The following is a 27,671-nucleotide window of genomic DNA, read 5'->3' on the forward strand; positions in this document are numbered from 1 at the left end:
CTTTTTGTGGCGTTTCTGCTATTTGTATTTCCCTCCCCGCCTCCAAGTGCCGACCAAAAGCCACCCCTAGATCCAACACCTCACTCCCCAGCCCTGTGCAAGCCAGGGTCGGGGTGTCCCAAGAGGGCGTTTTGGGGTGTCCCAGAAGGCTGGTTTGGGGTGTCCCAAAACCACAAAGCCCGCGCTGGGGCGGAACACCCAAAAATGATTAATTTTAACCAACGACAACAACACGCGGCGGGGACTTTTTATTCGCCGCGCGCTGCCAGGTTCAGCGCCCAGGACGCGGCGCTAATGAAGGGGGGGGCAATTAGCGGGGCCGCCACGCAATCCCCCTGCCCCGCTTCCCGCGCCGCCCGCGCTCGCCCCCGCGGCGGGGCGGAACGCGCGGCGCCCGGCCTGCGGCGAGCGGGGCCCGCCCCCGCCCCTCGCGCCGGGCATGCTGGGAGCGGTAGTTCCCTCCCCGCTCCCCCCGCTGGGCCGCCCGCGGCCGCAGGACTACAGCACCCAGAAGGCCCGCGGGAGGCCGAGGGCAGCCCGTCCGTCCCGCCGAGCTGTGCCCGGCCGCGACTACGATCCCCAGAGCGCCCCGCGGCGCGGCGGAGCGGCGCGGGCAGGAGCGGCCGGGCCGGCAGGGAGCGGGGCCGGCGGGGCGCGGCTGCGCGGAGCGCGGCTTCCTGAGCGGCTGGCGGCGGCGGCCATTTTGTGGTGCCTCTTCCCTCCGCCGAGCGGGCCGCGCCGTCGGGACCTGGCGAGGGGGCGAGAGACGGAGCGAGGGCAGCCGGGGCCCTCAGCCTCACCTTCCCTTCGGCTCCCTGCGCCGCGGAGCCGCCCCCCCCGTCCCCGTCCGGCGCTGCCCCCGGCTGCGGCTGCGAGCGGCGCTCACGCACCATTATGGAAGACGACGGGCAGCCCCGGACCCTGTGAGTGGGGACGGGGCTGAGGGGACGGGGCTGAGGGGACGGCGGCGAGGGAGCGGGCTGTGAGGGGACGGGGCGTGAGGGGAGCGGGCTGTGAGGGGACGGGCGCTGAGGGGACGGGGCGTGAGGGGACGGCGCTGAGGGGAGCGGGCTGTGAGGGGGAGGTGGAGAACTGGGGGGAAGCCGAGGGGCCGCGGCGGTGCCCCGGGGTTTGGCCGGGTGTTTGCGGGGCGGGGGGGGGGTCCCTGAGCCCCGTGTCGGGGTCCCCCTGGGGCCGGACCTGCCCCCCGTGAGGGCGGCCGCTGGTTCTGTAGGGCCGTGCGAGGGGCTGGCTGCGTGGTGGTGTCTCGGAACAGCGTGCAGTAACTTGGGGGCTGCCATCTGCTCGCTGTTTAAACACACACATTTGAGCTTTTTGTTGTTGCCGGCGAGTTGCGTGCCGCTCTGCTGCTGTGGCTTTGTTGCGCGCTGCGAACTTGTAGCGGGGGGCCCGTCTGCCTGAGCAGGCGTGAGCGCACAGGCTGCCGGGCGAGGTGGTTTCAGTCATCTCCTGCGTTTCCAGCTGCCAGGGCTGTGTGCTGTGCGAGCAGCACGGCGGCCGGGCTGTCCGGGTGAGAAGGGCACTCCAGCACTCAACCCCCCGACAGTACGGCGCTCAGGCCGCCCGTATGTGAAACACAGCTCGGGACAGTGCCAACGCAATCTTTGTCTGTTTAGTTTTAGGGACAGTGGTTTTCAGAAAGGCTCTCAAAGATGTTCTGGATTGAAGGCCGCTTTGAAGAAACTACTGAAAACGGAGCAAAATAGCTCTGAATTGCTTAATTTGGTTTCCAGTACCAAAATGATGACTTGGCATTTGAGGCTTTCCGAGGCAATTTGTGTTGTTTTTTTTTCTCCTTCCTATGTCTCCAAAAGTTCTGTTAACTTGCTCATGATGTAGTAGGAGTACTTGCTTAGCCTTTGCTTGTGGTGATAGTTAGTTTGAATAAACGCATCTTAAATACTCTCGCTTTTTATGCTGACTGCTCTAGTGGTCTGACTTTGCTTGGCCCAAAGAGTGGAAGTGGTTCCCAGAGCGCCGCTTGAGAATGAGCGGGGGGAAAAGGGCAAAGGTGCTCCATGTTTTACTCGGGGCTCTTTTCTGGTACTGATGGGTTCCTCCTCCTTTTTTCTTTTGTTTAAAGAGCTATATCTAGACTAAACTTTAAAACGTTCCCTTACCGCTCACAAGTTTTGGCGCTGCGCTTGAAGTGGGTTCATCTTCCCCAAAGCATCCACCAATGGCCTGACTTAGCCTGTGGTCACTTGACATGGAAAAAAATTACATTTGTGCTAAGATGTCTGAAATGCCATCGCTACAGCTGCCCAGGATGTTTTATTGCACACATGTGACTCCCCATATAATTTGTCAAACTAATAACGAGCATATACATTCAGTTCCCAGTAGTTTTGTAGTAACCACAGTCATGCAGGGTTACTTTCCTAAAATTCTTTTAGGGCTGTTTTCATAAAACACAAACATTTTGCTGTAGCGTTGTTTCTTACGCCTCCCTCTTCTCCCTACTCGTATCTGAAATATATTTAAATTTGTAATCGCAAGTTCATATTTAAAGATTATTGTGCTGGGTAATAGTTCTCCCTTATATCTGTTATGATCTTCCGTAGAAATAAAAGATGTACTGTCCTCAAGAGCAACTAATAATATTGTGAGTTGAACTCTTTCATTTAGTTTGTTTGTTTTTACAGGAGAAAGCCTAAGTAAAGAATAAATTGTTTGTGTAGCTGCTTGACCATGTGCATAAGCACTTGGCTGATAAGTGAAGCTTTATGGATGTATTTGCTGAAGGAATAAATGAAATACTAAAGAAAAACCTGTAGGGATTGCTTTGTTGTTCTCAGTTGTGGTAGGTCAGTGACGAACCTCTAAGAATTCAAAATATCTTCTGAGGCTTAATATAGAAAATAGACACCAGTTCCATTTTTTCTCATGTTTCATAACTAATAGGCCTTTATGGAGACGTGGAGAACAACATCCAGTGTTTTCTGCCAAAAACTTCTCCTTACTGCTTTGAACAATTTGCAGATAACTCGGGAAAGGTGGACTTCTGTGTCATGATTTTTGCTGGTGGCATGAGATCTTGGTCAGCACCCTTCAAGTCAAACATGGTACAGAAAATCAACAATGTGTAATTTTTTACTTTTTTTTTTTTATGCGGGTCGTGAAATGAGCTACGGGCTTCTGAGTTCTTTGTATAGAACTCTTGAAAGCTCTGTTTTCCATGGGCACTGCTGGGTCTGTTTCCATCGTGAGCTGTGTCAAAGTCCTGTTTCTACTTCAGAGTGGAAACTAGGCTATCAGAAACTTCTTCTGGTGCTGGTGTTTTCAGCTGCCGGGGACAACGGGAAGAAAAGTTCCCAATTTGCATGTTCTTATTAATGCTGTCCGAAAAAGTGTCAGGAGCAGTCACTAAATACCTGTAAGTTGTTGCAGGTGTTGCCTTGCCGTGTTGTGCAGCAAGTACTGTGCACTTTAGACAGGATGCACAAGTCAGACCCTTCAGCTCTGAGCCCAAAGCTGGATTCGCTTTTCTCGTGCACTTTCTTTCAGTTCAATCCTCTTGTAGAAGAGTATTGTCTGTTAGTAGTCTACAGACTAGATTTTTCTTATTATTTTATTTCCTGTAGCTCGCTAGCACTACTCGGAGAGATGCTGCTAGAATTCGTAGGGATTTTTCACCCCAGCAGCGGCATTAGTCCTTATAATACTTTCTTCAGTAGCGCCTGCCATTTCTTGCATGTTGTCTGCATGAGTGTGAAGGCTTTTTTACTGTCTTTCATCAAAGTAGTATGTAGGGGAGCTTTTGTGGACCTAAAAGTGATGGCTGTAAATGTCCCTTTCTTCCTTACCCTAAGAGTTGAATTCTAAACTAATTGCTGCTATTTGCATCTCTTATTTTTTTGTACAATTTTACAAGATCTCCAAACTTGAAATGCAGTTTCTTATTCTTTGTCTTGTCAGCAGCATTCAAGTATAGTATATTGAAACTTGTATCAGGGTATATTTGTGTGTGTGTGTGTGTTGTGTTTTTTTTGGTATGTGCTTATTAATTGGTATTTAAGTGCTTCAAACTTGCAGAAGGGAACAAACACGATTGCCTGTATGCAAAAAGCCACAACTTTTGCTGCCCTGTCACATTAACCAAGACAACAGCCTATAAAAGTATAGTAAGTGCTTCTTCTCTGTTGGGTTTGATTTTTATTTATTTATTTATTTTAAGTCTGAATAATATATCCTGTAGGATGTAACAAACCAAAAGTATTGAAATACCTGGAAGAGCCTTTTGAAGGCCATGTGTTTTCTTTAGGTGTATTTCTGCTTACTTTGTTTTCACAAAGTAGAATAGAAAGTACTGTGTTATATCATGCATAAGTGGAGGTTAAAAGGGGGAAATTTGGGTGCCCCAGTAGTCTGGCGGTATGTGCCAGGGGATTAGCATCAGCTGAGATGTTTTATGTTTCCAGAAAGGTAAGGTTTCCGTTCCTAACGTGTTGAATATATTTCTTTCCTTAGAGATACACTGTTCAAACAAGGTACCTGGAGCTGTTTACTTGTGTGTTTTTTTCAGTAATCTTTAACTGTACTGCAGGAGGTAATGTTACTGCAATCTACTGAGTTAAAGACATGAAAGCAACCATCAAGTCCTCACCTTTAGTGTATTGTTTCAAATTTGTAGTGGTGTGTGTTCATGTGTTTTACACGCACCTGAAGAGATTTAGGTCTCTGTGGATGCTGTCATTGTCAAACGAGCCTTTTATTGTGAAGTATTCTCAGTGTATTCAAGTTTCTGAGCATTAGCAAATTGTGAAAGGTATTGATGCTTTCTGATTATGGTAATGGTGAACATCAAGGCAGTATTTATCATATACATACAGAGAATTAAGGGACCATTAGGACTTTACATCCCCTTTGAATTTAGCAATCAGCTGGTCCAAAATTACTCTGCTCATTTGTTTTTTTATGCAGCCTGTTTCATAGCTGAAGGTTACGATGTGGCATCTTGCAGAAGACACGGTGGCATTGGAAAGCCACCTGGTATCTCTTCCAACAGTTAGCACAGCTTAGATTGATTAAATGGGTTTAGAAGGAACGGTTTTCCTGGCATTTTTGGTCAGGAATTCCAAAAGGAATTGTGCAGATTGTACTTCGGAAATGTAAGAACTCTGAAAAACGTACTGATATGTAGAAGGTGCTGAGACTTTGGCTTCCTGTATCGTTACTGTGTTCTTTGCTGTGCCTGACTTGGCAGTAGGGGTGAAGTTAAAAGGACTGCCCTGTGTTTCCTTCCCTGTCAGTGCTCCAGCTGTAGGGGTGCTGCTCAGGCACGCAGGTAGCTAGCCCTGCTCCACAACGTACGGGGCAGCAGCCGCAGGTGACAGGTTCCTGTCGGTACTGACACTTCCCGGAGCAGCTCTTGAAACCAGATCTTTCCATCGGATTTTAATAATATCTGCAAATGGTAGTGTTTCCACTTAAAACTGTTAGTGATTGGCAATTTTAACTTGGTGAATGATTAACGAGCTTAGTTAAGATTTCAGGTAGCAGTTAAACACTTAGCCAGATCTTCTACATTTTCAGAACAGGGAGTTGAAAAGTCCATGAGGCAGGCAGGTTGTCTTACACGGGGTCTTCCTCACTTTGGCAGGTCTTAACTTTACCAAAATGCTTCCTAACAATGCAGTCTACAAATGCAGCTTCCATTAGTGATGTCTCCTAATTCATGCATGTTTAGTAGGAAAGTAAAAATACACGAATGCATTTAAGGGACGTTTGTGTGTCCAGGTGGCATCCTGTAGGAAGCTCGCTCTGGATCTGGTGCAGCACTTCTCTCCTGACTCCGAGTTCGGAGCTGAGCTTTTGAGAGCATCAGCATAAAACCCTGTGAATTTCGTTGTGTGGTGTTCAAATGAAAACAAGCGGTGTCAGTTGTCATTTTGCTCGAGCTAAGCGGAAGTCCAGTTGTGGAGCACAGAAGCAGCTTTTAAGACTTTTACTCGGAGGGACGCCCATTAAGCGCGAGAAGCGCGCACAGCGCCGCATGGAGACGCGCTGGGCTTACGCATGGACTGAGAGCTGCTGGCTCGCGTTGGAGCTCACCGAAGTCCGTTAGCAGCTCCCACTGACTTTTTGTTAGGGGATTCTATAGTGGATCAGAGTGTAATGAATAAAATGTGTATCTTCTTTCAACAGATAAATACAGAAGTTGCGTTCTTGTTACTGGTTGTATTTGTGTACCTTATACCTTGACGGGCTTATTTTTGTAAAGTACGAATGCTCCTGGGCTGCCGATGTGGAGTTGTGCTGACATGACGTGCCTTTCCCTTACCAACTGAGTTTGATTCCAAATTGGGCATGCTTTTTTTAAAGGAGTTCTGTTTTGTATGTTTGACTTTTTCTGAGCCATCTCTGTGACCTGGTTTCACTTTTTGTGAGTGTTAAAACATAGCAGAGTATCTAGGAATGGTTCTAGAACTCAACTGTTGTGTGTGTTTGGTTGGTTTGGTTTTTTACTGTTTGTGTAATTGTAGGACTCTATCTAAACTTCACAAAAACAATTCCAAGTTTTGGAATTTCTAAGGCTTTATAAATTAAAAAAAAAAATTAGGAAGTGTGGGTGATATTAAAATAACATTGCTAAAATTGGGGGGATTTTTTGCAGAGGTGGCATCTGTTGAGCTAGATGGCATGGGGAGTGGTCCTGTGTTGCGGTGCTGCACAGATTGCCTTGCCTGTTGCTGAGCGGCCAGGTTTCCCACTTCAGGAAAACAGAAGAATTGAGGTGGTTGCTTGCAAGGCACAGCACGGTCTGTGTCCAACAGCTACTGTTGAAATAGGAGGCGTTAGCTGTGGGTTCATACCCAAATTAAAGTGGGCTTGATTAGATGCTCAGTGGGAAGTGAAGCTTAAAACATCTTTGCCCAGTTGGTCGCTTGTTCTATCCGACATTCCTGAGCAGCTTTCTTCCTGCTTGTGACACTTCTTTGAAGAAAGGATTGGTGCTAGATATCGATGTCCAGTACTCACTCTGTTTCATGCTTCACATTCTCAGTTGTGCTGCCAACTTTTTAATTTAAAAAACACATGGATGTCGCGTTAAAGCTCTGTCATAAAATCATTTGTAAATAATGTCTTTCAATTTAAGATGCCTGGGATTCTAAAGGGAGATTTTTTCATAGTCATTTAAGGATTAAAAAAATTAACACTTTAAAAGGTGAAAATTTCTGGTTTAATTCTTTTGTTTGTTTCCTTGTGTAGCTATGTAGGAAACCTCTCCAGAGATGTGACTGAAGTCCTTATACTTCAGTTATTCAGCCAGATTGGACCATGCAAAAGCTGTAAAATGATAACAGAGGTAAGGCCTTTCACATCCAGAGGGGTAGCAACAATAATGTAATTTAGGGTAAAATTGTGGGGGCTTCTTTTGACATTACTGGTAATCTGTTTTTCTGGGGTCGATCTTGTTTATATTTTCTGATACCTTTTTGCAGAAGAGATCTGTTGTTGAGCACAGTCCTGTACTTTTGCTGGTGGCCCTGCCATATCTGCTCTGTCAACTGATGAGATTCTGCTTTAATGTAAAGGATTGTTGCGCTCTCTTTTCAGAACTGTCTTGTTCTGATAATCAAAAAACTTTCTTGTTTCCAGTGTTATTCATGGCTATTTTTTCCATTTTAGACTTTATCTGAACATGAACAGTCAAAAATTCTTCTAAATAAGTTCTTCTATTCCTGAGCCACTTCTTCTTTAAATTGGAGTAGGTCTTGTCTGCACTAGTCTGTTCTTAAATGAAATTTTTCTTAGAACAAAATTTCCTTAGTATCCCAGATACGGTTTTTATATAAAGTGTTGGTAAGTATTAATACTTTCTTCTCTCACGTTTGTAAACACTGATACATTTAGGGTTGGTAGCCATTTCTGTGATCTTCCTGACATATCCTAGGCAACTTCTTGCTGCCTAATGTTCTTCCCTCTTTCTTCATTTATAACCTACAAGCTTCTAGCAGGCAGGGACTAATCAGAACTTTTGCTAGTTTTAATTTTTGGTTCTGTTTTTTTTTTGCGTGCTCTTGTGGTTCCTACTAACTTGTTATTACAGATTTCTGAGTACAGTCACCTTTTTTTTTATCAGGAACATTAATAAAAATATTAAGTATGCCTGGTTGCAAGACTCATCCTCTTAGGAACACCACGATAGTAACTCTTCAGTTATCTGCTTTTCCTTTCAATGTGGCATGCTGCTTTTTTGTTTTTAGCCACAAATTAACTTGATGCTTGTTTAATCACTCTCATCTTTGTCTTAACTAGTAATTTCTCACGTGGCACTTTTATTAAAGCTTTCTAGGAAGGTAAGAGTTCTGCCATGGTTGTTGGAGAAAGAAGAGAAGAAAATAGCGTGTGTTACAGAACACTCTTGGTAGTTTTGCTCTAGAGAAATGGTGATTGTCACATACCCTTCAGAAATAGGGTACTGCCACTGGCTGGGTGAGAGATGTTGGCGTCACTCTGATTTGCTACGAAGTGGATGAGAAATTCCAATGCTTATTTTATTTTGCATAACCACAGAAATCAGTGAGACAGCTTTATGAAATAAATGTGTAAACAAAAAGCCACTTGCAGCTGGGTTCAGGTGTTAGGAGGTGAATGTACTCGGCTGACCTTAGCACCTGTCACCAAGCAGGGTACCATGAGTGCAATGTTGAGAAGTTCAGCACCCATTTACTCAGTGCGCTGTCTGCCCTCACTGCCCCAAAGCCACCTGATAGACTTCACAAAGAAGGGAGGGTAGAAGAAAGATCTTAATAAGAGGGGAATTCATATTTGAAGATAGAAAGGGCAGCGTTTTTCACCTCCGGAGTACCTAGGAGGGGTGTTTTGTTGCATCCTTTAGGGTGTGTTTGCATTTCAGAGGTACTGTAAACTGTGTATTTATACTACTGGAAACGGGTTTTGATATGGAGCAATGCCCTATAATTACTCTCCGGTTCAAAGAGTGAATACATGGAGAAAATAAAAGGGAGGACAGTATCTTTTTCAGGTATAGTTGTAAACCTGTCAAAGTGATAACCATAAACAGTGTGAACTACAAATGTTAGGTATGCCTTTACCTGTGTACTTTGAAGGTTTTAAACATTTTTGTATAGTGTGTTAGTTGTTCAGGTATTTAAAAAAAAAAACAAAACAAGTTGTTTACAGTCACACAAAGGAATATGCTTACACCTTGAAACTGACTACCCAGGTAACTTCAAGTGGTTGGATTCTAGACTGGAATTGGCCTGCAGCTGTTGTGCTTGTAACTGTCGAAGTGCCTGTTGACATTGTCCATCCTTCTAATCCCTGCATTTTAAACTTTTCACAGATGCTGTTACATTTAAGCAGTTCTTACCTGTCCATTGTTACTACTTCAGTCAGTCGAGTTTATACCTGAGTGTTTTCCTTTTGTGTTTTTTTTTCCTCTTCAGCTGTTTGCATCAACTGTTTTTTTTTCACTCACTTTTTCCCTTCCCTCATTTGCAGAAGATGTGGCATGGACATACTAAGTGGCTAGAGTTTTCAAGTGTTTATTCTGGGAGCACATATAGTCAGCGGGTGGTGTGACAAGCATTTGCAGGTATCTTGAACACCTAAAGATCTGGGCCTCTAAAACAGAGGCTCTTATGTTCAGACCAGTTCTTAGAGCAAAGAACACCTCCTCCCAATCTGAAAGTAACGTTGGATGCACTTCAGTTGAAGCATGAAGTGCACTAACTTGTAGTTTCCTAAATCTTGTGTTCAGCGCAGCAGGAATGTAGTATGAGAAGAGGGGTGAATTAAGGCTCACTGTTTTGGGGCAGCTGGGATCGAGGTACTTTCAGAGTACTTCAGGGCTCTCCTGACTTAAACTCCTGTTTATAGTCTCAGATACATAGTCTGTCACCGCCTGTTACTTTGCATGTTAGAACACCCAGTACTGCAAGTGTTTAGAAGGATGACTTCGGACTGCTTTATTATTTTAGGTGTATAAAGGCCTCGTGAGCAGTTTGGCTATTAGATCTTCATAGCTTCCCTTGTTCAGATCTAGACAGAGCTGTGTTTGAGGAAGTACAGTCCAGTTTTACAGGACAGAATTTGGTTTTCTTTATCCATATATGCTTGTATGAATCTTCAGTAGTTAAATAGTAAAAACTGATGAAGGTCTACTGGTCTACTCTTCAGTTAGTGCTGTGATCTGACACTGGTGAAAGTTGATGTGGAGGAATAATGATGCCAAAACAGTTGTTAGACCCTTCCTTGTCCATGCAAGACATAAGTTTAGTTTTATACTCGTTTATTGTCTTCTGGTCTGTGTACACGTAGCATAGTTATTGCAGATATTTTGATATAAGGCCCTAGCTCTTGTACTTCTGACATTTGGGGGGGGTGGGGGTTGGGAATTAAAGTCCAGTGTCTCGTAGTTGTGTCTACTTGATCAACTGTTCTGAAGGCTTTCGTGTTCTTTGCTTTTCATATCCTGGTTTAGGGAGCTTTATTTGTTAGTTTTTTTTAAAGAAGATATAAGTCAGCCTACAAAAGCAGGTTATATCCAAGATGCAAGAGAATAGCAATCAGTTAAGTAGTATCTTCCCCCCTTGATCATTAATTATTTTGACCCCTTTTTAAGGGATGTTTCCCACTTGTTAGGTGTAACGTTTTTCACTTGAGGCCAAGAATATGCAACCTCTGGGTTGCGGTCTACTAATGATTTTCAGGCAAATAAGAGGAAAGACTTCTTAAGCATGAGGAGAGAGAAAATTGGTGAAAGTGTATGTGGGGAACAAACCTTTCAAGCTATGAGTATGTATTGGAGGCAGAAGACTATATTTGTTCTTCTCTCTACTCTTCCCCTTTTCCCTCCTCTCCATCCAGTCTGCAGATCACCTTTCTGGTAGTTGAATTATTTTTAGTTCAGTACTGAGACCCCATATAAAGTAAACAATGCTTCAGAAATTGTTAGACCACTAAGAAGCCCATCTTAAGAATTCTTACATTTAAGTGTAATTTCAAAGGCTATTTCATGAATCTAATGCAAATCATTCTTAACGTTTCTAGCTATAAGTAATATATTTTCCTGGATTTTCTTCTCAGCAACCCGATAGCAGAAGGGTCAACTCTTCTGTTGGATTTTCTGTTTTGCAGCATACAAGCAATGACCCTTATTGCTTTGTGGAATTTTATGAACACAGAGATGCAGCTGCTGCATTAGCTGCTATGAATGGGAGAAAGATTTTGGGAAAGGTAAGTTGTTTACATTGTAATCTTAATTTTAAGGGAAATAAGTTCTTGTAAATAAATAAACCTATGGGAATTTTTTGTTAGAGATGTTGACAATGATTAAATATTATTAGAATAAAATACTATTGATTTAAAAATAAAAAAAAATCTTATTTAGGAAGTATTCTTTACTTTTTTTAAAGTGCTACAGTCTTTTATATTGAGCGATGATTTTTAAACATTGACAGTTGTAACCAACCCTTAAATTAACTTATAAAATGTAAGAGTTTTATGAATTTATACTAAATCTTATACTTGTTTTCAGGAGGTCAAAGTAAACTGGGCAACAACACCAAGTAGCCAGAAAAAAGATACATCCAGTAAGTAAAGTAATGGCACAGTATTACTTCTACACAAATACTTAATAACATGTGGTAGTAATTGCCATAAACGCATTTAAACATAACTTTTCTCCTTCCCATCTTGTGTTTAATAGAACTTTGCAAACTAATTCTTCTGTTTTCTGCTTTACAACTGGGGAAACTGGAGTGGACACGTTTAGTTGCTGCTGCTCATCGAGTGGAATCGTGGGCGTTCCTGGTTCCCAGTGCTGTACGCAGAGCATCACTTTCTCAGGAGTTAAAACTGTAGATAGCAGTGAAATATTTGATTAGTAAATTATTTATTTTCAGATCACTTCCATGTGTTCGTTGGGGATTTAAGTCCAGAAATAACAACAGAAGACATCAAGTCAGCATTTGCTCCTTTTGGTAAAATATCGTAAGTATCATAATAAACATTGCCAATATTAGTTAGAAAATCTGACAGTAAAAATGTGGTTCTGATTTGAAATGTTACTTCTTATCTTTTAGATATTTTTTCTGATGTTAATTTCTTTGTGTTGGGTGGGCAGTAAAGAGGGATTGTCTTTTTATCTTGGTATTCATATCACTTGATGTATATACAATAATGTAATTGTGCTCCAGTTTTGCTGAAAGGGATATGCTTTTAACTTTATATACTAATATCTTTCAACTTTTTATTAGAATTTAATTACTGTTTCTAAGTGTGATTTTTTTTTTATTGTTCACAATGTGTACAGAATAGTGACTTTATAAGTGGTATATGTTGCACCTTTGGCATATTTTATATGCATTCATACTGCGTTTTATAGGCAGTATCGAACGCTAGGCAATTAAATAATTTTATGAAGCAGATTGTTGTAGAACTTATGAAAATCTGAAAAAAGCTAATATTGAAATTTCAATTACTTTTTTAGATATGATGAATTAAGATTATAATATTTAAATTAAGAAATGTTGGATTTATAATATGTGCACACTTCTGCCAGTTGAGAGAGTTTCTTTACACTTCTCTCAGAAAATTCAGGTGATAACAAATCATCTGGAGTTTCAATTGAACATATTTAACATTAAAAGAATGCTTGTGAGTTCTAAAGTATATATTTAAGAGCACTGCTACAAAAAAGTTTGTTAATCTGTTACCAGCTTATTTTATAGAAATCCTTTAAAGTTGCACATGAACTTTTTTGTACGATTTTACAGGAATATATTTCTAAGAACAAAATTTTTATTTTTCTCTTGTTCTGTACGCATATTTTTAAATGAATCGTAAATCTTACCTCTGCTATTTTGTTTACTTTGCTTTTTGTCTCTTAATGTGGTAAGTAGTACTGTTTAAAAATCGATATAAAGAGAATAATTCAGGTTTCTGTTTCTCAATCTATATTTATACCTGAGACCTGCAGTTTTTCTAAAGTCCAAGTCACAATTAAAAGTAATAGCATTCTGGTTATTTTGCAGAATTGCTCATAAGAATGGACAGGATCTTGAAGGCTAACTGCAAGGAACTGTGCACACTGGAACTCAGTTGTAGATTTTTTCTCATTTCTATTTATTCTTATTATACATTATTTATATATACATATTTTAGTATTTACATTTTAACATTCTATATTCAGTGCAGTTCTATATTTCCAATCATTTTAACTTACTCACTAAAATTTCTGTGTAAATTTGTTGTTTTCGTACTGGTGTGCTTAGCATTGTTGTTAGTTTTATTCTCCTTTCTTAAATTTCTGAAAATGTCAATTTTTCAAAATTTACAGCTGCCCAAACTCCAAAATGATGGTAGAGAATTGACCAAGAAAAATAAAGAAATCTGTTAACAGGCCATGTATGCCTTTTAATTCCTATTTTTTCCTCTTTTTCGATTTTTTTAATATTTCATATATTTTGTATCACTAGGCAGAAGACATTTAACTATTTAGAAAATGCATGGTAAATTAGATAGAATTGTTACAGTAATTTATAGAACAGTAAACCTTAGTGGACCCTAGCCAATAGAATATTAGAAAAGGAAATTCTGTTTCTCTTATACTTCCAATTTGAACATTCTAGTCTTAGCCAGTATAGGTTATGTGGATAGGTTGCATGTCTATTACATGTTATTTTTTTTGTCCTACTGCTTTTTTCTAACAGGTAAAGAAGCAATAGGGAGAGTTCAGGAATGACTAGTTTTAGGGCTAACTGAATTTATAAGAAAAATTATGCTCACAATACAGTGTGTGTGGTTCCTTTTAGTTTTTATTTCGCTGGTTGTTAATATTGCCCTCATATAGCTGTGCTTCTTTTCACAGGGATGCACGGGTAGTTAAAGATATGGCAACTGGAAAGTCAAAAGGCTATGGTTTTGTATCTTTTTATAACAAACTGGTGAGTAATCACAATGTAAATTTAAAATAATTGCAGATTTTTCCTCTTTTAGTTTTTCCTGTTTATATATTCACTACGTAACAGACTTTCTCAGGGGAAATTTGGGTTTAGGAGACAGTTTAATCAAACTTCCATTATTTGTGGTAAGGGATGAAAGAATTATGAAAGAATTTAGATGACTGCAATGGGGCAAGAACGTTCTGAAGAAAGATTCCAGAATGTAGAAAGCTTGTTTGGGTGTGTTAGAGTTTGGCTTAGTCTGTTGAGCCATCTCTTGTAGAACGAGTGGAGTGTCTAGTCCTGGGTCTAGCGCTTTGGGATGCTGCACTTTGGGTCTGCTAGCTGAGGCACCGCACCTCGTCCACTGTCGTTTGGTGTGGTAGGGTAGAAGCCCCGCAAAGTGAAGCTCTGGAGCCCTCAGTCCCAAGCTGTGCACGCAGTTACGCAGCAGGGCTTGGTGTTCGGCAGGCTTAGGTTCACACCAAAGCTCAGTCTTGCTGGGGACCTAATGCTGCCGCGTGCGTGGCGTACACTAAAGTATAGCTGAACTTGCTTCCTTGAGCTCTGCAGCTCAGTAAAATGTCCTACTACTTATAGCAATACAAGAGCCTCAGCAAATCATTCTTGGTAATTCTGAAGTTAATTAAATAATTGTATGGAAATGATTTGGAAAACTGAGTTGTGTTTATTCAGAGATACGTTTAGGACAGCATGAGGTGGTTTTCCTTACCCATTAAGGTCTTAATGTACACCACAGTTATGAGAAAATTAAACTGCTGCATTGGACTGGAACAGTTACGGCATGGTCTCGGTTCCATTTTTGTTGTAGCTATGATCATCAAGACTAGCAGTGAGATGAATTTGAGCTGGTTTGATTTCCTAGTCAAGTTGGAAGTTACTGTGTCTTGGGAGCAAGGGTGCAAGTTTTTTTTATTGGTGTTCTCATAAATTCATCATTGTATTTATGTATTGTCTTCAAAATGACCACTGTGTATTAGTAAAAGAGGAAGATCAAGGTCCTGAGTCATTTGTATTTGAGATAAGTCTGTCCTGAAAGCAGTCAGTGTGAGGCAGTGAGCTGCAAGCCATTCACCTTTAAATTGTCTCTGTGTTCCCTTGGTCCCTTGTGCTTTACTTCCTTTCTTAAGCTTTGTGCCCTTGGAAAAGCATTTCAAGCATATGTACTATTTGCTCTGCCTCTCTTCTTTCAAAAGAGTTGGGGGGGAAATAAAAACGATTGCTTCTTGCAGAGTTAGCAAACGTTTCCTTTTTTACAATGTGAGCTTAGAGATTGTCTTTTAGCTTATATTCAAGATAAGGTGTTAAGCCATGTGGGCCGTGGACTCTTTGTTTTTTCTGGGTGTTTGTGTGTTGCATACATACAATGACTTTAACACTTACAGAAGGTATGTCTGAGCGTAGACTGCTTTGTAAATTGCATACCTTCAAAGGGCAGAAGAGAGGAAGGGGTGGGGGTGGAGGGGCAAATAACAGGAAACTGCAAGCTCAGTGGATTTCTATCCCAGCATTAGTGTGTTTTATTAACATATCATTCAGCCTTCCCTGAACTTACAACTTTTCTCCCTAAATCTACCCAAACTTGGCCTATTACATTGAGTGCCTGTTAAGGTTCTAGAAGGCCACACTCAGGCATTTTTATTTTATATCGTGTCTTCTGCAGCATGTACCTTGTTGTATAAACTTTAGTTGGGTTACAGCCAAGAAATTTCTCAGTGAGGGATTTTGATGATTAAAAAGTCTTTCTTCACTTTTCATCTGTTACTATCAGATATGCTTTTGTGTGTTATGTTCTTGGTGATATAGTCAATTGGCAAAATCATTTGATTTTCCATAATTAAAACTGTAGTCCTTTCATTTAAATAGTTGCTTCTGGCATCTGTATGACCCTTGCACTTTTTTGGGGCAGCCATCAAAGACTGATACACTACCTTTACACAAGTATCTGTGTGTATGTGACTGTAGTTGGCTTTGGTTCTGTGTAAAGAACATGGAAGAGGGGGAAGGCTTTACTAAGTTGCTTGTCAGGGCCTTCCTATGTAACACTTGTCTTGATGTTACTTGATTTTGTCTGCTTACTAGGTAGTTTTTTCAGAATTTCATGTACTTTTTAGCAGTTGGTGGAATTAACTGACAACTAAATCTTATACACAGGCTTATACGTACTTCTTATTTGTATGTATTAGTAGTCTTTATTTTCATCTCTTTAGGATGCAGAAAACGCTATTGTACACATGGGAGGCCAGTGGCTGGGAGGCCGTCAGATCAGAACTAACTGGGCAACACGGAAACCACCAGCCCCCAAAAGTACACAAGAAAGTAAGACCTTTCTGTAAAGTTATGTTGCATTTGCTCTCCTGCATGGCACTGTTAAATGGAGGAGTGAAACAGCGTTGCCACAATCATGTCACTTAATTGAATATCTAGTTTGGCTTCCAGATCTTAAAGAATAGATTTTTCTGCTATGTTAAGTCAACATAGTGGTGGCACTGCTGCTCTATCATAAAATATTGGATGTTTATTAAATGCATAATTCGTACATCTGTACAAGGTAAGTATCTGGGACTCTGGTTACTGCTAGCCTGATGCTTAAAAGCAGCCTTCTCTCTTTCTAGATAATACAAAACAATTGAGATTTGAAGATGTAGTAAATCAGTCGAGTCCAAAAAATTGTACTGTTTACTGTGGAGGAATCGCTTCTGGGCTCACAGGTATGATTTGTTTTACTGCTTCTTTAATTGCTGAAACTTTCTGGACACCAAGATGGCTACTAATTCAGAAACGTTCTGTCTTGTAGATCAACTTATGAGACAGACTTTTTCACCGTTTGGACAGATTATGGAAATCAGAGTGTTTCCTGAAAAAGGTTACTCTTTTGTCAGGTATGGACAAAGGACAAGAAAATCTGTGATTTTAAGGTAGTACTGTTTCATCTTTCTCTAATTTTACTTGAATGAACTTCAGCTGATGCCTTAAAAGCCGTTGCCTTATGTTCATAGAAAAATTTGGAACTTTTAAGCAGCCACCAATCTTTTTACTTGTAAAGATGAAAATCTGTTAAAGCAGATCTTCTTCTCTGGATTTTCCTGTATGTATGGAGTCACTTTTTTAACAACCCACTGAAGGGACTATGAAGCATAACACTAGTTTGTTTTTACCTTCTTTAGATTTTCAACCCATGAAAGTGCAGCACATGCTATTGTTTCAGTTAATGGAACCACAATTGAAGGACATGTTGTTAAATGTTATTGGGGTAAAGAATCCCCTGATATGACTAAAAACTTCCAACAGGTAATGGCATTTTAACCTTTTTGTGTGTTCTTATATTTGTATCACAAAAGCAATCAATTATCTGTAATGCATCCCAACTATAATAGCTTGATGTTGTAGTAGCATTCTTATGAAATTCCGTGTTCTGTCTCAGTTATGTTCCAGTTGTTCATCAAATTGGGCTAGTGATTTTGGTGGAATATCTGGTACTGTCTGCTGGATATGATTCAAGATAGGGAGAAACTTGGAGGTAATTCTGGTTCATGCTAGCCCTCTTACCGCGGACTAGCTGACCATCCAACCAAACATCCCTTGGTATTTAAAAACACATGTGTGTGCACACTCTCAGTACGAGGATCTAATTAGGTCGCAGTGCTGTCTCACTTTTCTGATTTTACTATGACTAAATAGCCAGCGTGACTGACAGTCAAAAGTGTTGCCTCTAGCAGCTGAAAAGGAATATAATCCACCTCTAGAACCTGAAGTGCTAAGAATTTTTCTCTCCTTAGGTGGATTACAGTCAGTGGGGGCAATGGAGCCAAGTATACGGAAATCCCCAACAGTACGGGCAATACATGGCTAACGGGTGGCAAGTACCGTCATACGGAATGTACGGCCAGGCGTGGAATCAGCAGGGGTTTGGAGTAGAGTGAGTAATTGTACTTAACTTTTTTTTTTGTAGAGCGTTGCAGTAATGTTGTGTCTGAGCTTCAGGCTCATTTGATTCAAGGATTGCACAAGGTGTCAAGCCTTGTTACGTGCTAAAGCTTATGTTTAATGATTACCATGGACCAAATAGTGGGGTGAGTCACTCTGGCTTGTTCATGATAAGACATTTTGTGCACATGGGTGTCTTGAGACTCAAAGTTAACAAAAACTGCCTCTGTGTTAGAGTTTCAGGTGGTGGTCTTGTCTGTTACCTAAAAATTTGAGATTCTGACTTGTGGTGGTGAATACTGGAGAAGTCTAAACTGTGGAGCCCTAGTGTTTACCAAAGGGTTTGTGACTGAGGAGAAAAGAAACTACATAACGACATTTTAACTTTTGCGGTTTCAGAATTTGACTGGACTCTTAATACCTGAAACCTTCACCAGAGTTCACCAGATTTTTTTTTTGTTTTAATACACTTCTAAAATAACTTCTTTTGTTTAATTTCTCATAATGTTTAATTGGCAAGAGATGAAGCCCTGATAAACTTATCAGTGGTACTTATGCCAATTAGGTGTTGGGGATTTTTTGCATTTCTGCATCACTGGTGTGGAATTACAGACACATGCCTGTGTTCGTGCCTTTTGGAGGTGGTGGTTCTGTGTAACTAGTATCCAATACTCCCCCCCCCCTTAAAGCTTAAGGCGTTTTCAGAAACCACATGTTGCAGCATTGTAGCCTGGTATAAAAGGCTTCTGAATTACTCATAGAAGAATAAAATGTTCTATTTTGGTATAAATGGTAGCATAGGAAGTGTGTTTTATGTTCTTTTTTTAGTCTGTTGACTTGTAAATAACTTGACTAGCTTGCATGATTTTTTTCTTTTATTTTTTCTTTTCCTGTTCCTTTTTAAGCCAATCTCCATCTGCTGCCTGGATGGGTGGATTTGGTGCTCAGCCTGCACAGGGACAAGGTGCTCCTGTAATACCTAACCAAGCTGGATATGGTATGGCAAGCTACCAAACGCAGTGAGCTGGGACTCTGTTTAAAAGTGTGTATTTCATGATAGGCTGCAGTTTCCAGTGATGCTCTGAAGACTGGAATGTAGACAATGAAAAAAAGAAAATATTTATTTTAAAAATGGAAATGTTTGGAACCTTTAGCACAGCTTTGCTTTGGTGAAGGACACAAATGTCTTCTAGTTCTGCCTTTTTAAGTTTTTGTTCATGATGGATATGAACATGTTTTTCTTTGTGTACAAAAAATTAAAAATAAAGTCAATAAAGACAATTCTGACTACAAATTTTGATATAGTAGGAGAAATGGCTAATGAATTTGATCCTTAGGTTACCATTCCATTTTTTTTGTTCTGTCTTCAGTGTTTTATATCACTGTGCTTTTTAAGAGAAATGACGTTGAAAAACAGCAAGTTGCTTTTAGTTGAACACACATCCTGAAATAAACTGTGGACCAATCGTTACAACCTGCTAGACAGTATTGGTTTTTCAAGAAACCTATGGACATCGCTCTGAAAGCATACGTAGGTCTTGGAATAATTTTTTTAAAAAAATATTTAATTTTTCTACATGCTTAAAGAAAACAGAGTATGATACAAAGAATAGTTCGGTCTGAAATGAAAAACAGTACTGTCTGAGTTATTTCACATAACTTCTGTCCACATTCAGGCACATATTAGAACTTTTCAGAGCTGGTTTGCTTATTAAGATTGTAGGAATTTGCATTTAATTTTGAGAATTAAAGAAGTTTTTTGCAGGTATGTTGTTTGTATTCAAATCAGACAGTCATACTTGTACTTTTACATAAAGTTTAAAGGCTACACATTGTAAATATTTCATAATTACAGTGTTTCAAAAGCATGCTCAAACATAGAAGTAGCAATGTAATTATTCAAAGTAATACTTAATATACTCTACTGCTTTAAATGCAGTAGATTGACAAGAATGTGCAAGACTGACATTTCCAAAGTTGGCTATTATGTAAAGTTACATAAAGAACTATAACAAAGAGCCTTAATTTTAATTTCATAAATCTTTAATGCATCACCTTTTTGTCATTAGAAATACGATTTTTTTTGCTTTACATTATTTGGTATGTAAATACCTTGGTTAACAACCTTGTAAACCTATTTCAAGGTTATTATAAGTTGTATAGTATCTTGAGTGTTTTGAAAAATCTTGATGTTTTTTAAGTCTAGAAATATTTTGCCCAAGAATTTTTTAACAAGATTGTTAAAAACATCTTATTTTAGAGAATATTCAATGTGCCATTTGGTAAATGGAGATGCAGTTGAAACAGTACACTGAGTTGTGACTTATTTTTAATTAAAGTTTTTGTCTTTATGGGTGGTTTGCATGTGATGAACCTGTACAGAGGCTGGGTTGTTTGTGTACTGAGTGTGTAAATGGATAAATCATGAAGATGTTTAAATGGTATACTTGGGTTATTTCTGAATAATTTTATGGATACATTGATATAAACTGCCTCAATAAATTTGAAGTTGAAAATGAATGTAAGTTAGATATAAGTACTGTCTCTTACCTATGACAGCTAGGGGGTGCAAATGTTTCAGCTGTATTCAGAAATACACAGAGGCAGCACAGTTAAATGTAGGATTTGCAGTGGTAGTCCAGTGAAGCAAACTTGCATTTTGAAAAAAATTGAATGTTTGATTTTTAGATGCTGTAGTTCTAAAGGAGTGTTTGAGAAGCTGCATATTTTATCTTTTCTGTTTCTTTCCGTGCAGGTGTTGCAAGTTGGAATTGATTTTGAAATAGAAACTTGCAGTTTTGTTAAACCCAGCCAGGTTGTGCAATTAACAACACTTAATGCTGTAGCAAATGACATGAGTTTTTTCTTCCTCTCCTACTTGACGTGTTTAATAGTACCTTGAATTTTAGATCAGGTTGAAAGTGAGATATTTTGGAAGAGCGATTTAGTCAGTTGAACCAACTGTACTCAGAGATACTTGCAACTCCAGGCTTCTAATGCATGCAATAATGACTGAAGTTAGCGTGGAACCATAAGTGCTTGTGATGACAGAACTGGCCATTTATCTCTGTTTCTCCTTTATCATGTGTGTTGTGTTCTTTTGCTGAAGTTAGGAATCTCATCCACAGGACTCTTGTTTTTTCTATAAATTTTGTATATATGTGTATATCTACGCGAGGATCGGCCTATACATTGTAGTTTGGAAAAAAGTCACAAGTAAGTCTGCATTTTTGTTAAACTCATCTGGTTTCAAAAAAAAAAAAATAATCATGAGTTAGTAGATCTGTGAATTTGCAAATTTCTTAGGGTTTCTTAGACTTCACTTGAAATCCGGGGTTTCTACGTAATTCTAGGTGTTTGAGTTCTGACTGTTCTGGATACATGCTGGTGTGTAAGCAGTATGATCTTTAGGCGCTACTGAAGATTCAGGTGTTGCAAGTACATTGCCACGTAATGCCCATATTAGTGGGCGTAAGTTTAAGGCAGTGATCTTTCAGGTCTCAGTATGGACATCGCTTTAAATCTGATTAAATAACATGCCTGCTGCAGAGCTGGGCGTTACCCGACCTGTGTTTCAGGATGACAGATAGGATATACTTTCTCATTTGAGTCTTTTCTCCTTGGTTTTTATACGGCTGTTCTTTTAATGGTGATATTTCTTCGCAGACTACTCAAGATACGGGAGTCTCCAGTGTCCTTTAATGTTTCTGTAGCACTGCGAGGAAGAGTTGTAATTTGGATTGCTTTCAACTCAGTAGCGTTCATAAATGCATTACTGACAACTTTTTGGCACCAAAGAGCCTCTTGCACCATACTGCTTTTATGAATGACTGTTACACTGTTGTAATTTCTCTAACTACAGAAATCAACCACTACCTAACCCCTTACCGCTAGGATTTGAATTTCAAAAAGCATTGATTTATCATGGTTTACGTTGATGCGTGCAACCTGAAGCAAGGTTGTAATCTGCACTTGCAGAAAATGTTCAATAAAAGTGAAACATGATAAAGGGCTTATCCTCTTGTCATCTGTCAAAACATTGTTCCTCTTCGCTGTAAAACTGACAACAGGTATATAAGGCTGAACTTGTAAACTATGCACTTGAAACCATGTAAAAGATATTTTATTTACAATTTTTCATGGAGAGCCAATTTGTATTTTGCAGAGTTGCAGTAGGAAGGCTGTACATCTAAGGTTACGTGTAGCTTTTCATCAGTCCTGCCTCCTTGTGTATACTTCAAATTATATTCTTCCTGCAGAACCTGCTTCCTTAGTAAGTTAACTTCATAAGACAGCTGTTCACTGTGTCAGAACCATTTCTCATTTCACTCACCAAAAAAACCTCACAGTGAATAAGGCTGAGTTTTGAAGAAAACGAGTGATTTGTTTTTCTTGTGCTTGTACACAAGGAAGCAGACTTAAACTGTATGGACATAATTAGTGTCTGATGCTTCTTATCTGACTGTTTTTGAACAAGGGCACAGGTCTTTGTTACATGGAACTGTTCCTGGTCAGCAATAAAAGATTTTGTTGCACTGTTCATATATTGCAAGATATAGGCAATTTGTTGTTCAACGTGCTTCAAAATGGATGGTGTTTGAAAAGAACTAAAGGTCTTGTTTCAGCTTGAATTTTCATACACACATATATATATGTCTGTATGAAGATTCATATGCATACATATAGGTAGACACAGTGTTATTCTGGATAGCTGTTTTGATAGCAAAAGGAAAATGTTCTTATGAAACCAAACATCTATTCTGATCATATGGAGTGGTGCCTGTTCAACATTGGCAGACCTAGGGGTTTCACTATAGAATGTTTCTGTTCATAAAAAGGCATCTGAAAAGCAATAGCTGCTGGAGGGGGTTTTGTGATGTGTGATTTCAACCAACTCATGAATCCAGTTGATTGCTTTTTGAAAAAAAGTAAAAGAATTAAAAAGGTGCTTGTGTTCTTCAGTATTTGTCACCTGGATGAAATCTCTTTTCCCCTTCCTACCATCACTTCACGTCAAAGACAATGTTCAAAATGTTTTCTGAATGTTTTACTTTAAAAAGAAATAGGGCTTCATGATGATGAGTAAACACTGATTCTGTCATCTTCCTGGGGATACATACTGATCTAGATCATGGATGTGGATGACATGCTCTGTGCTCACTGACATTTAAAGGGTAATGTTTCAGAAAGTTTTGAGTCGACATTAGTAATGATTATTTGAATACAAGTTATTTGTGCTTAAATACACAGCCGCTCATGCTTTGATTAAAGCTTGTCTGAACCTTTTTGGTTATTAAAAGTACTGCTGATAAGCTGTGAGAAGAGACATCGCTTTACCTTGTTTCTTAGTATTCAAGCTGTCATTCATTAAGACACCTAAGCTGCAGTCTTGTTTAGTTTGGAGGAAGAACACAGGATGGAGTTGTGCGAAGGAATTCAGTGCAGTCTGCCTTTTCTGTACTGATGGACGATAGCATTTGAATTATTTCAGCCCTTTGAAAACAAGGGATCAGTGGGCTTTTGGAGGACCAAAGGCTCTTTACCCTCTGGCACCTCATTTTAATCTCTTCGTTTCTCCCAGAGAAACTCTCCAGGAGACATCGGACAGAAAGGAAAACTTCAGCTCAGAGTTGCTCACCTGAATTGGGGTGCTTCTGCTCACAGTGCCTGTCACCTCCCTTTGCACAAACTCAGATCCTCACTCGTCCCAGGTACTCAGCAGCTGTCTTTTCCAGCCACTTGCAGGGAAGGGGAAGGAGAATTACTGAAAGTGAGGAGTGGTGAAATGAAGTGGTGCACATGCTAGACAAGTGTACATGAGCAGCACCAACAACGCCAACTCCTATTGTTGGACACATTCAGAATCATGGCAGGCTTAAGCAGGTACTGCAGCAGTATCTGAAGGGTTGTGAGCATTCAGACACAAATTCGCTTTATAACTTTGCTTAAAATAATTTTGCTTTACAATTAAAAATGTAGAAAACATAACTTCGCCATTTTCTTTGTTTCCTGAGAAAATAGGTGCACATTAAACAGCCAAACTAGAACACCTAAGTTGACTAAGCAAAGAAAACTTTAAGGAGCAAACTGGGGTAAGCTTCTGTTTCCATAGACATTTGTTTTATTTTGGTCTCTTAGCTTGGCGTTCCATCATTTGCCTGCATTGACCCTTTTGTTTGTACAGTTGAAGTAGTTTGAAACAGACACAGCTGCATCTTGCGTGTCTTCCCATTCTTTAAAAATCTAGTTTCTGGGGCAGGGATGGGTAGGAATTGAGTAAGAATCACGAGCCTTACCACATGAAACGCTGAAGAATGCTTATGTTTCCTAGCTGGAAGTTGACTTGTTAGCGCCAACCAACTTGCAGTTTAAATATCCCAGGTTACAAGGAGTAGCTGCCATCCTCTGTTTGAGTAGCAAGGTCTTTGACCTTAATAAACAGATAATTGTTGTTGAGGTACTGTTTTGTGATAATGCTTGTGGTTTCTTTGACCCTTTCAGTGAAGTAATCTTTTCCATTCCACAAATGAGTTCCTTCCTCTTATGCTGTCATCAAGCATGAGCAGAAAGACCAATTAACACAATTTATTGCTTCCATTTTGGGTCTCAACATGGGGGTGGGGGGGAGTAACCTACTTTGTTATTAAAAAAGCCATTTAGTTTTGCAAGATGCCTCTGTAGAACCGTTTCTATTTGAGTTTTACTCGCACCTGAAACCACAAGGAGGCTACACCAGTATATTTTAGATCATGAGGAAGGAACCGGCCCCTTGGAACCACTGTTACATGCTACAGCTACCGTAAGGGATCACTGTTGTACTGTCAAATGCTGGAAACCTTTGTGTGTCGCTGCTGACTCTTAAGTGCAAGGCTTGCTTTCTGAAGAGAATAAACTTGTCCTGTATATTTGCAGATATTCAGAGAAGGCTGAGCATCCACCATTGTTTTCTGAAGTCCTGCTATCTTCATATGAATTAGGGCTTTTTTCTGTCGTTTACAGGTATGTGGCATGGTTTGATGGAGAAATGTCTGTTGCATTAATAACTATTTAAAATCATGGCTAACTTCAGATGCACTGTTTAAAAAAATATGAACATTTCTAGCTTGCTGTTCCTAGATTATCCTTGCCTCCTGCTATAGGGCTTTATGTATTCCATGGAAGAAGAATAAGAAATGCCATGAAATCTCTCAAACTCCTATAAAGGGACGTTCTCAGAAGCCAGCAAGTTGCTGTAAACTTGCAGTATGTGTATAATGACCTTGTTCCAGAGGTGTAAGAGCTGTTCATATACGTGGCTAATATATTTTGAAAAACAGTCAATATCTAAGGCCAGAGGGACGACTTATGTATTACTGATTACTGCATTCTTAAGAAGATTTAAGGCCGGTATGCTGTACTCACGTGGACTGCTTAGAGTATTCCTTTCAGCATCCTTTTGTTGTATGGCCTTTTGAGAAGATACATCTTGGCCCACCAAGATACACCCATGGAAATCTGGCAAGGTTGCAATACTATGCTCGAAGTCCATTTTACGAGGTCACAGCAACAAGTGTTGGGCAGAAGCTGCGTAGAAGTAGAAAAATGACGTTTCATCAAAATGCCTGTACTCTAAAATCTTACATGGAAGGTATTGCTGTAGTCGTTTCTTTTTATGTATGACTTCTAAGTAAAAGGAAGGAAAGACGTTATCTCATTAAAAGTATTCAAGTGTGACTAAATCTTGGTCTGCAGGGGCTGTAGGAACGCATTCTTTCGTAACTTATCATTGTAGAAAATACAAATGGATGCTTAGATTGTGGGTTGTGATTCGGTTACTGCTAAAACTATATATTTCTCACTTTCATGCCCAGTCTATTTTGCTGTATTTTTCATTTTAATTATGTATGTTTCTAGTCAGAGTTGTATTTACCTTGTATGTTGACCTGTTGCATTTGCACCTGGTTCTCAGCAGACACACACTGACATCAGGCATCACTTTTAACGTTCTTAATGCTGACCTATAAAAGATGATGACTGTCCTTCCCTCGTATTGCAAAAGTCTTTGATTTCTTATTACTATTTATGTTCTAATACTTACAGGTGAATTTTGAAAGCATGTGTTAATTTTTATTTTTTTTAAATCTTCAGGTTTGAACTGGACTGAACAGACTGGACTTGCACAAAATCTGAGATTTCTTTGTCCTTACCCCACCTCCCACTAATTACAGTCCTAATTACATATAATCTGGAGTGGCGTAGAATGCATTTAAGGTTTTGATGCTGATTTTTCCATTCATTTGTAGTTGAATTTGTAGTTTAACCATGTCAAAATTTTTCTTACTGTAAAAGTGACTTGTCATGAAAAACCTGATGAAAGATGATTTCTTCATCTCATATTTTAATGTGTAGAGTTACTTTATTTTCTGCACGCTGTATAGAAATTGTGCAGGTATCCTGGAGGATTGAAAAAAGAAAAATGACAGAATTTGTAGGTTTTTCCAGTTAAAAAACAGCATAAAAGAGAAATAAGTTTTCATCCCCTTAATTCTTTCTCCTTTATTTTAATAGAAAAAAAAAAAAAGAAATTTACGTAAAATTATCAGTAAGTTTTTGGTGAAATACTCACACATTAAATATTAAACTAATGAAACTTGCTTCTTTGCTGTACGATGCAAAGAACATAAAACCGTTCTTAAAAAATCCACCTACTTAAATTGCAAGCTTTGAAATGCTCGTGTTTTTAGTAGTGCTATTTATGAAGAGGTCCGGTTATAGCTGCAATATAAGGTATAAGCGCTACTGGAATTTGGGTTTTGCAGATTGTATTTGTGCATAATGCTGTTGGAGCTGGAGCACTGAGGAGTGTTACACAAGCTTAGGAATAAAAGTTGATCCTGTGAAGCTTCTTATACAAGAAAGTATAATAAATAAAGCAGTGAGTCAGAGCTTTTTCCAAGTTGAAAATGAGGGATGTTGGACAAATTTCCCTAGTTACTCCTGATTCATTTAGGCAAGCCTGAAGCATTACAGTTTCCTATCAGAATTCTCTTCCAAGCTGTTCATGCCTGACAGGAAGGGTACGTTTATATTTTCACTGTATGTATCGAACTAAAAGATTAAAAACACGCTTTATCATCTGCTCCTTTCCTCTGAAATTTGTAGAACTCCTGATAGGAAATGCATTTAATAAAGGCCTACAAAACTTAGTCAAACTATAAATGGTTTACTCATTTAAGATCAGTCTCACTAAAAAGTGACTCTTGTCTTTGAAAGAATACCAGGTCTTACCAAAAAGAAATCATGGTGCTTTTTCTGAAGGAAGTAGGCTTAGCCACACTCTTGTGAATTCTAGCATTGAGCCTGTCAGTGATTTCTTTGTGTTTAAACTATGAAAACAAGAAGCTAAAATATTTAGATTAAAAAACAAAACAAAAAACACCCTCTGGGTGCATGATACTCTGTGTGCATTTCAACGTGGGCTTATTTGGAAGAAAAAACTTGAAAGCAGTGTTTGCCAACCCATCATGAACGCTAAGATAAGTATTTGTGAAGTCTGAAACCTGAATTTATGTATTGGACCTATCGTATCTCTGAACAGTCTGTGATTTTATGCATGTATTCTCATGGATTAAAATGCCTGGTGTGCTGTGGCCAGAATACAGTCTTCAGTGTGGCATTTACTCTTTTTACTCTTATTGCTACTGTTACATGGGAAGTCACCATCATATAAGGCAAGATTTGCCAGTCTGCAGAATTTATGATGACAGATCGCTTTCTGTTTAAATTCATGTAAAAACATTTGGGCAA

General features: G+C 39.6%; 1 protein-coding gene across 4 annotated transcripts; it reads left to right on the forward strand.

Moving 5' to 3' along the window:
• The first annotated feature begins 638 nt into the window (after positions 1-638).
• TIAL1 (TIA1 cytotoxic granule associated RNA binding protein like 1) lies at positions 639-27,521 on the forward strand. 4 transcript variants are annotated; one of them, XM_048057421.2, is made up of 12 exons: positions 639-923; positions 7,234-7,330; positions 11,080-11,229; positions 11,531-11,585; positions 11,898-11,985; positions 13,865-13,940; positions 16,169-16,277; positions 16,574-16,669; positions 16,756-16,840; positions 17,126-17,249; positions 17,738-17,877; positions 18,791-27,521. In XM_048057421.2, the coding sequence occupies exons 1-12, from the start codon at positions 895-897 to the stop codon at positions 18,906-18,908; spliced, it is 1,167 nt and encodes a 388-aa protein (XP_047913378.1). In that variant the 5' UTR covers positions 639-894; the 3' UTR covers positions 18,909-27,521. The 4 variants fall into 4 exon arrangements, with proteins under 4 accessions (XP_047913378.1, XP_047913386.1, XP_047913394.1 ...); XM_048057429.2 differs by having other exon boundaries at positions 642-923; positions 11,131-11,229; XM_048057437.2 differs by lacking the exons at positions 639-923; positions 7,234-7,330; positions 11,080-11,229; positions 11,531-11,585; positions 11,898-11,985 and adding an exon at positions 13,079-13,097.
• The last annotated feature ends 150 nt before the right edge of the window (positions 27,522-27,671 follow it).

The sequence above is a fragment of the Anser cygnoides genome, chromosome 7 (genome assembly GCF_040182565.1).
Source record: "Anser cygnoides isolate HZ-2024a breed goose chromosome 7, Taihu_goose_T2T_genome, whole genome shotgun sequence".
NCBI classification, from domain to species: Eukaryota; Metazoa; Chordata; class Aves; order Anseriformes; family Anatidae; genus Anser; species Anser cygnoides.